The 10,394-nt window shown below is 39.1% G+C and overlaps 1 protein-coding gene across 1 annotated transcript; it reads right to left on the bottom strand.

The window, feature by feature from the left end:
- Window positions 1-2,698: 2,698 nt before the first annotated feature.
- rbm15 (RNA binding motif protein 15) lies at window positions 2,699-10,050 on the bottom strand. The gene has a single exon (XM_069941826.1). It carries the CDS (start codon window positions 9,713-9,715, stop codon window positions 7,241-7,243), a length of 2,475 nt encoding a protein of 824 aa, XP_069797927.1. The 5' UTR covers window positions 9,716-10,050; the 3' UTR covers window positions 2,699-7,240.
- Window positions 10,051-10,394: the final 344 nt, after the last annotated feature.

Below are 10,394 nucleotides of genomic sequence, written 5' to 3'. Positions count from 1 at the left end.
GGTAACAGTCCTGTTGGTGAATGCAAACCCATTTACAGTTTAATGCTGATTTTTACTGAAAATTCAAATAAGGGGAAAAAGTCAACAACCAAAAGTAGATATGCCGTATACATATTTTTAAAAATCCAGTGATTGAAACATGAAATAGAAATGTTAAATCAACCCATCTTTTCATGACATCCAAACTGAAAGACTTGTTATCTCTTTCAGGCAGAATTTTAGTTGCTGCCTATTTCCAGGTTTTCTGCTTTCAATCCAGGGAAATGTTTGTCTTGGTTGTTTAAAGAAAAACAAGAATACTCGTTCAAAACATAGTGAACACCGCTTCGGGTACATGGTTAAAATAAATCAGAGTATTGATCAATTTCTTCACTCAAATTATTTTGGTAGAAATTTTTACTAACAAAATGTTCCTCATAATCAAGTGCTTGCCAAATGGATCAAAGAACAAATGAAAACAACTGAGTGCAGGCCTCAATTAAGGTACCTCAGCCTGGACCCAATGTATACTGTTCTCTGCATTCCAAACCTCATCTTGTTTACAGCCTTTACAATTCATTTTAACTACACACCTCACTTATTCGCAAGTATTGAAGGAGATACTTTAGTCTCTTGGAGTCTAAATGTACAATATGGAGCCCTGAGCAAATAGTTTAAATCCAATGAATGCAAACATTTCAAAATAAGAAAGTAATTTTAGTGTTACTGATTTTAGTGACTCATTCATAACAGAAATTTCAATTTTTCTGGCCAAACACTGACAATCAAAAGTCAGTCAATGAGAAATAAAGGAATGAGTTATGTGGCTTCAAGAAACAGATTTCAAAAATAAAAGCAATCCAGAACTACATCCATAATCATACTATAAATTATCAAGAATATCGAATGAAAGTCAAAATATACACAAAAAAATTAAATACCTTAAAAGCTACTGCAAGAACCAGTCCAGAGTACTTTCAAATTAATGACATTTTCATTAGGAGGAAAGGATAAATATTGTATGCTACTACACACGGAATTAGACGATAGAAGTATTAAACATTCATAAAATCAAGAGGACAGTTACCTCAGAATGTGGACATGGTCTTGAGAATTAAAAATACAAATGCAACCAATTCTTTTTCTATTAATATTTTCTGTGGAGCAATAACCAAAATATTTTCTGAACCCATTGCTTCTATTTTAATCAAGGTTAAGAATTTTAGATATCAGGTGACAATGATCTAGGTTTACTGAAATTAGCTAAATACAAAATAAGAAAACCACTTCTTTTGTCTTCTATCATAGTGTGCACATCAAAGATTTTTAAACAGTGATGGGATTTTTCTGAAAAACAGAATTTTGAGTGGAAGAAGGTAGTTTTAGTCTCAATTACCAAAATTTAAATGTCCAATCCTCATTGCCTCCTTTCATTGTCCTAATATGACACATTATAATTTGCCTCATTTTAAAACAATTTTGAGGTTTGGGGGCAGACCCAACTAATACCACAGACCTTAAGTTATCTGTAGATAAGTATGGTGGATATCCAAGCATCAACATGCAACTTGATTTTTTTTTAAACTTTGATAGCTGCATAAAATAAAATCTTCTGTACAAGACAAAGGAATGTTGGCATTATCTACAAAATATAAGCAACAAAATCTTCATGACTTTTTGTTTCATGAGGCAGTTTGCACTGAGGTCATTTAAGACTTTAAAACCTTTAACATCCTAACCATACAAGATCACACTCAACATTATAAACCTACTTCAAAAACCTTACCTGGGTGCAAACACCAATACTGATAAACAGTGTAAACACCTGCGTAGACAGAAAATCCATAGCATCCAATGGTGACAGTCGATAGTCTTGTAAACACCACAGTGCAGTAATGCTTCCTCTGTTATCCTTTATGAAATGTTTTAACGCAGCAGCCGCAAGTGAAACTCAACCCAGGCGTCTTCGGTTAGTTAACAGTGCAAGCTTATCAGCTAGTTACTGGGCAATTCTATTCATTTTAAAAATACATAAAAAGGTCTCCTAGGTCAAAACACTCGAGTTGAAATCTGTGATGAGTTGGAAGGCAATACTGGCATGAGTGAGTTTGGGTACCTATGGACATGCACATCCATTGGGTGTGAAACTGTTATAAGCCACAACGTTTCCATCAAATAAGGCATCAGTAACATAGTAAATGTATATTTAAACCGACCGCTAGCCCTGATGAAATATCAGACGTATTGTACCTTTTCTTCCTCTTCAAATTAAGAACTGATATGGCATGCTTTTAAAGCTCCATGGTATGGGGACACTGCCTCAATTCTAGGCAACGTTCCAAAAAGCAGAATATTTACTTGGGGAGGCATTGAACGCCTTTTTTGGTTTGATCATGGATAACTTATTTTCAAGCATTCACATTCTTCCAATACTTCAGATCAGTCTGATCAAAAATAAATCAAAACAAAAAAAAAATTTTCAAGCAATTCTGGATCTTCAATTAGAACAGTATCAACGATGATCAGCCAGTGGTCAATTCTCAACATTTCGAAATGGGGAAACTCCCCACCATTTCTTTCTTGCAGGCCACTGTTAGGTTAACGGTGACGCTGACGATTCCTCCTCAAATAACGGGGGTTTCCAAAACAAAATGCCTCGCAAATGTACACAAGGGGTCATTTTTTTTTTGCTTCATTCAAACTTACTCCAAGGCAGATATTTTTTCCGCAAAAGAAAACACATTTTATTGATTTTGGTTGACAACATAATCAGCTCAACGCACGTGTGTCTGTGAAAGCCAGTATTCAGTTGGTTGAGCCCGAATAGCTTTTCCTTTTTCCCCCAGAAATCAGTTATTAACAGCACACAGGAGCAGATCATTTTCCCCTCAAAACACAGGACCTGGTTTCACATTAGAAGATACAGGAACTTTTTATATATTTTTTTTCAAGCTGTCATTCCAGCTCTTTAAAAACAAACAACAGAAATTTCCCCCTGCAAAAGGCCATTTTACTTCAAACAAACATCGTCTTCGACTTGTACTAAGTTCCAGCGGATGTCTCCTCCTCAGGTTTGCCAAATATTCTGTCATTTGGGTTTTGCAGGAAAGAAATATCAAATTAGACAAAAAAAAACCATGCAACAGCAGCTTCTTCTATAGAACTAACAATAATACAGTAATTGTACATATAGCTTCAACAAAAAAAATCACTAAAGAAATTCTGTTGGCATGCTTACTAAGGCACCCATAAGACCCTAGCTTTCTAAAACAAATGCCTTGATGCAGCGTTGTCGAAGACATAGTGTAAAAGCTGACATTTTTTATCCAAGATAAAACTCCTATATTAAATAGCCCCCAAGCAAAGCTATCAAATGCAAGTCTGAAGACTTGCCTGAATTAAAGATCCTTAGTAACTCTTCTTCAGCTTAATTTACAATGAAAATTTAACACTGTTCATTTAAAGTTTGATGAACACAATTAAGACCACTTATTTGTGTGTCAGGATATCTACTGTCAGGAATTGGAAAGGGAATAACACATTGGACTTTAGAAATTTTATGTCAACAGTAATGTCCAAGACATACTGGCTCAATCAGATAATTCAAAACACATACCCAATTCACACAGGTCCTCCAACCAAATCAATGTGCTGCAAAGGCTAAAAATTGTGTAGCATGTCTCCAAAAAGTTGCATGCCTCTGCTTGAACACTATACTCCATGCATTTTAATTGAATTTTACTAGATGCTATACTATGCAGTAGTGTCACATGGAGTTACCTACAGGTTATTCAATTCATATTAAAAGATCAGATGGAGGAAGAAAAATGTGGGAAAAAATGCAAAGGAAAACAAGGAAAAAGACTGATATCCACAGCTCTTCTGGAATTTTAAGTGGCTGGTTACAGTGGTAACAACCAAGCCTGATGAATAACCAGGCTGCATTTCATCACAGCTACAGATGGGTGGAGAAATCAGGCATAGACCAAGACCAGGGCAGTGAGGATAACACCAAAAATTTTAAAACAAGCCCTAGATTAAAACTAATCTTACGATTGGATTATGACCGTGATTCCAAACTGTTGTAAAAGACATCAGTGTAAAGGTACTCAAGACATTGCACAGTAAATTTGCAGGGGCTGGGGGGGTAAAGTTGAGAACTTTTACTGAAATCTGGAGCTCTTAAGTTGTAATTAAACATGCCCATCTGCTAAATACTATTTTTGAGAAAGCCAACATTAACATATTCTACACTGAACTTAACTCTTTTGTCAAGACATTGAAGACAATCTACTTTACAGGAAAACTGAAGATTTTGAACACCTGGACCATGAGACAACTCTCCATACATGGATCTTAAATTGATAACTTACACATTTTAAACCACCATCTCAGTTCTGTAAAAGTCTGATTGTGATTAAAGCATTCAACCAAAACTAGAGAGTGCCATTTTTTTTTTGTTTAAAATGATTCAAACTAATAGTGCACACAGACTTTCCTTCATAAAAGTTTCATGCCAATTAGATAAGCAAGGCTCTGCAGTTCAGACATTTTCTTGAGTTGTGTATCACTCTTATTCTCCAAAATCCCATATAAAAGTGGTGAAAGAACACCATCTTTAAACAAAGAACCTCCCGAGATTTCAGTTGTAAAAAGGTTTGTCATTCTTAACAGAATTTGTTACCAATATGTCAATATGTGTAGGATTTCACATCATTAGCACTGCTGATTTGAATCTACTATAAATAAAGCTGGTTATAGAGGAACACATAAAAATATGCCTTGTGTCAAAATAGCACAAAGCCAAAAATGCTGATTATATGCTGGATATTTCTTGAGATAAAGACCTTCACAAGCATTTACATGCCAGACAAGAGATGTGACATGTAGGAAAAATTTTGGAATATATTTCCCTTGCTTTTCTCCACTCATTTAAATGCTCACATTCACACATTACAATAGCATCCCATCCCTCACTCAGGAAAACTGGATTCCTCTACGAGCTATCAACAAATGTGCCAATTCCCAGGACTTCTCACAGCAGAGGAATGTTACTTGGGAAATGAATTAAATGTCAGTGTTGCTAACGATCATTTTTTGTTTTGTTTTACAAAATTTAAACTGGGGAAGAAACCAGTTTTACACAAAGCAAATAAGCTGGCAAAGCTTTCACAAAAGCAGGCAGTAAAGGGAGAGGAAAACAACGTCCTTTTTTCAAAAACTAAAATGGTGGCCATATGTAACCCCAAAACCTTGAGAAAGAATTTTTTTTATTTTTAAAACTTGTAATCACAATTCAACTGGTGCTCTGTGCTTCTATGTGAAAGCATTTAGGAAGCTGGGAAAGAGATATATAATAAATATGGAAAGTCAAAAATGTCAAATGTAGAGTGGTTTCATGAACTGCTCCCTTCACAATGACTGAACTGCTGAGCATTTGTAACCTTTTCTGATTTGGTCAGCTTCCCAAACTTTTTCACTTTATTTGCATTACATAATCCATGTGCACTTGCATACATTTAACTTTTTTTTCCTTTTGAAGCAATGATTCAATCACATACATCATGCCTGTGTGCTTGTTTTAACAGCTTCTCTCATTGGGGCAAGATCAAAAGTTGTCCACCTTGTAGTAATGAACTGAAAAGCTGTCTCTAGCAAGTATGCTTCTTAGTTTTTCAAAGACTATGTCAAACTATACATTGAGTTATGGCTTCAAAAATAGTAAATCTGACAATGTGCAAATCTCACATCTTTCAAGAAATGAGCACTTCTGCTCAGATTCCATGAATAATTTGGTCAAGGTGACAAGTTTCCATTTATTTTTGTTCCTCTCTATCTTCCCCCCTCCCCCCACCCCCAACCCCACACCACCCAAATCAACATACAGTTGAATTAGATTTGACCAAATCATCTCACAAAGGCTCCCAATTAATGGGAAAACAAAATTTGTAAAACATGCTATGCCTATCAAGCTCCCCTGTCATTAATGCTGCAAACTCCAACATGTTGATAGGTACTGATGCTTTTTGGGCTGGTAAACCAACTCACAGATGCTCATGTTTCAAATGAACACAAACGTTATTGGCTAGTGGCCCACAATCAGTGGAATTAATGTCTGGGTTTCACTTTCAATTGTTATCCTCTGGTTTCATCTTAAATGTTTTTCGACCTCTCTGTCCACTCCAGCCTACCCACATCCATGACAAACTAGCCTTCCAATAAACAAGTACACAGGCATTTTTTTCAAAAAGTCACATCTTTTTAAGCCCAGGATTCATGATATATTACTGCTTTAACACGTGGCCCCAAAGTTCAATTTATTGCCCACTTTGTTAGAAAGACTCAAGTTGCTCTCTTTGGGTATGTTAAATATTAATAAACAATTTTACAACCTTTGGACTGAGATCTGTATGATTAAAAAATTTGCAAAGGCAAAAAACCTTTCTGGTATTTCAGAGTCTGAGGCTTGATGGTGCCCAAAGATATTGTGCCAAAAAAAAAACTACCTACAATTATTACAGCACATTACATGTAACAGTTTGCAAGGTGTCTGTACTCCAATATCAGTTACCTAATTTACAAAATGATAAAATGATTAATTTTGAACAATTGTTTTTTTTTCCTTCAATAAAGATCTCAATAATAATGTTAAAGGAGTATTATTCTTAGGACTGTTTCCAATAATAAAACCTGCTGAAAAGAAACAACCACTGGCCTCTAGCAGTGACATGTATACACTACCTTAAACAATGCAGGAAGTGTTCAAGCTTTATACAATTTATGTTTTATGTTTTACATTGAGAGTAACTGCATATTTAAATGTAGTATTGGATATTTTTCCAAAGAGGTTGAAGCAAAATCGAGTGAAAGAAACTACTCCATTCAATAATATTTTCTAACTGAAAGGAAAAAAAAATGATAGAAGCATCAAAAATATTCGGGCTGTCTGACCCAGACATCAGTGACCATTGGCCCGTATAGTAGTGGCCAAATTTGGTGCTGAGTGTGCATACATTGAGAGGGAGGGCAAGAGATTTCACATGATTAGCTATTGTACTTTACTCTCAAATGGGTGAAGATTTTATATCCGAGACTAAACAGATCAGCCAGCTCTTGGGATTTCTGCAATAGAAAGACTGAATTTTTTTTGTGTATAATGTGGTTAATGTGTTAATGTTTTAACAACTTGGTGAATTTTGCCCTCTTTGTATCCCATACACATCATAATACACAATCACAGCAGACAGTAAAATCTCAAATTCTAAGCTGCACCACGTACAATTATTATAACTAGACAGTCTTCTTCGGATTTGGCCAGGGCTCGAGCAGAGGTTTGAAGATACTGTTGAGAAAAATCACATGGAGGAAAAGCATGGAGCACACCTGTGTGGTCCTTCTCTTTGCTGCCTCCAACAGGCAGGCTAATGACTCCAGCTGCCTGCTTTTGTTTTAGGTAGGATACCAAGTTCCTCAGTGGTCGCTGTGGTGAAGTGGCTTGCTCTAAACCAGTGGACATTCCTTCCACATTTTCCATGCTGTTTAAAGCTGGTACGGCCAACAGGACACAATAACCATTAGTGCCCGATGCTTTGATGCGTCTTGTTACCTCATCCAATTTAGGCTGATCAAGTCGTAAGCGCTGAGTGATTTTTAACTGTGCTACTTTCCCTCCAGTCGAGACATCCACGAGCAAGTTGGTTGCAACGCTCAGATCTCCCTCGAGGAAGTGCATGTTTGTTGAGAAAGAGCTATTTTTCAGAACTAGCATTCCATGCCAGGCCACGTTCAATTTGCGATCAGGTTCCTGGAAGTTATCAGATGCTTTGGCATTGAGATCTGATTTTGATTTGCTCCTCAGTGGGCTCATACACTCCATAGTTCGATGCTTACGATCCTTCTCTTTTTCGAGTAAGCTTATGGCTTTGATCTCATGTTTACCGCAAGAAACTTTCTCTGTGCTGTTACGCCGATCTCTATTGGGTGAATACCGCTCATTCTTTGCATCACGATCAGAGTCACTGTGGCGTCCACCATCGCGGCTGCTATTACCTGGGCTGCGATCTGGTGAAATACAACGGCGCTTTCTGGACCTATCATTGCTGGGGGAACATTCAGTGGGACGTACATCCACTGGTCCTCTCCTTTTCCTTCTTTGGTCCCAATTCTGCAAAATATGCTCGCGGTCACGTTCAAGAGACCAGCTGTCCCGGACTTCACGATCAAGGTGCTCAAATGGTTCGTGGCTACTCCGATTTCTTTCCCGAACAGAAAGAATGTGCCAATCATTGCCCGGAAAAAGGTCCCTTTCTCGAAAATGCATTGGGGGAGAATTCCTTTCTCTCCCCCTCAGACACTCTGCACGAGGAAGGAGGCCATCGCCGATCAAATCAAAATGAGGAATGGGTAAAGCTTGCAGATACTGTTGAGGATATCGATGCTCTGTGTCAGCGAAGTCAACTCTTAACCGCCGATCTGGCCCACCCAGGGGAAAGCCACGCATTTGAGTGCAAGCTGCTTGAGCAGCATCCAAACTTTCATACTGAATGTAGGCCCAGCTGTCCCCCTTTCTATAGTCAATAGACCTTATGGTACCAAAGCGATCAAACTCCCTTGCAAGACCAGCAACAGGAACCCAGGCACCTAATCCCCCAACCCACAAGCGAGTCGTGGGAGTTGCTTTCCCGTAACCAATCTTGATTGGATTTCTCCCTATCACTTTGCCAGACATTGCAATCTTTGCTCTGTGTGCCATATCCAAGTTTTCAAATTTCAAGAAGCCATACGAATTTCCTTGGCCTCGAGGTGGTCTTTTGATATCCACCTCCAAGATAACACCAAACCTCTCAAATGCAAGCAAGAGGTCATTCTGTGAAACAGAAGGATCCAGGTTTCCAATAAACAACGTCCTGTTAGCTCGCTTGTCATCTTCTGGCAAGATTTCATCTTCCCTAAATGCAGTTCTCTCAAGGGCATATGCAGCTCGACCCCGACCTTCATAAAAGGCATAATCACGCTCTCTCTCCAAGTCTCTCTGGGGAGGTGGTGGCGGTGGTGGTGGAGGTGGTGGTGCTATCTGACGTCCCAAAGAACTGCGTTGTTGAGCTCGATGTTCTCTATAACCAAGCCCTGCTGGAGACAGAGATCTCTGTCTATGACGGTTGGCTTGAACGCTGGGTGCAGAATACCCATCCAATTCAGGTGAGTAACTTCTTCCTTTTGGTGGAGGATAAACAGTTTCAATTTTTAAAGGACGATCGTGTAGAACCAATCTGCCCTTGGCATGCCGAGCAGCCTTTGCATCCTCAGAATGTCTGAAATTTACCAACGCCACTCTTTCATCTCCATCCCTGGATATTTTCACACTAACGTCCCCAAACTTCTTAAACTCGTGGAAAAGACCATCCTCTATAGCACCATCACTCAATTGGGAACCCAAATTGCTGATCTTCAAAGTTTTATATTCACCAGGTTGCCTCTCATTCCTACTAGTCCTTGATGAAGCAGAAGAAAGATTCAGGTTATTAGTAGTTCGGTTGGGTGCATAAACATCATAATCTCTGTTATTGGTCCTTTTGCCACTGATATTGCGAGTTCTCTTGGCATTACCGTGGTTTTTGTTGTTTCTGTTGATGCTGTTATGGTTCGTCCCTATTTTCCTGGGTTGCTGGTGGTGGCCTCCTCGCCTTTCTTCCCCTCGTTTACCACCAGCTTTAGGTGACACGTCTTTCTCCTTCATATTCCTTCAGGGTGAAGCTTTGGTGTCCCAGTTGCACCGGAAGACGAATTAAAATCTTCTCTGTCAAAGAACACGAACTGATTGCGCGGCGTCCGAGCTCCCACTTCTCGCAGGCCGTTCGTTCCGCCTTCACTGACGCTATTGCATAGCCCCTGCCCTTTCAGCGATTAAAAACAACCCACGGTTTTCGACCGACACTTTACCTATTCGGTTCTATTGACCTAGCGACGGAAATACCGTCTCGACAATTTTCAATCGAATTTTTCCATTTTTTTTTCCAGGAGACTTTTACCGACGCCGCAAAGCCTCGAAGCTCGTGGCCGCCATTTTGTAATAAGCCCCGCCCCATTCCCCCACACCGATTGGCCTGGGCCCCACACCTTCCTCTTCCGATTGGGTGCCGCGCCCGTCGCTCAATTGACACAACATCGACGCGGAAAAAAAATAAATCAGCTTCCCAATTTGTCTTCGGAATTTCTTGCCTTCGACGAAAACAGGTGAGTTTGTCGAATTAGATTCCCGCTGAGGTACTTGGTGCTGAAATAGCGGAGGCTCGCTGTTGGTTCCTCCCCCACCCCCTCCCAGCCGCGCTGTGATTGGGCCCAGGGAGGTGGACGGAACAGCCAATCAACCGTTCGGATTTTATTTGAATTTTCTTCAGATTAAACTGTGAAGGGAT

Source organism: Narcine bancroftii, chromosome 5 (assembly GCF_036971445.1).
Source record: "Narcine bancroftii isolate sNarBan1 chromosome 5, sNarBan1.hap1, whole genome shotgun sequence".
NCBI lineage: Eukaryota > Metazoa > Chordata > Chondrichthyes > Torpediniformes > Narcinidae > Narcine > Narcine bancroftii.
This window is presented reverse-complemented; position numbering and strand designations above follow the sequence as displayed.

What these genes read in the sequence shown, in the direction of transcription:
- rbm15 (XM_069941826.1), bottom strand. Translation starts at nt 9,715, where the DNA reads ATGAAGGAGAAAGACGTGTCACCTAAAGCTGGTGGTAAACGAGGGGAA.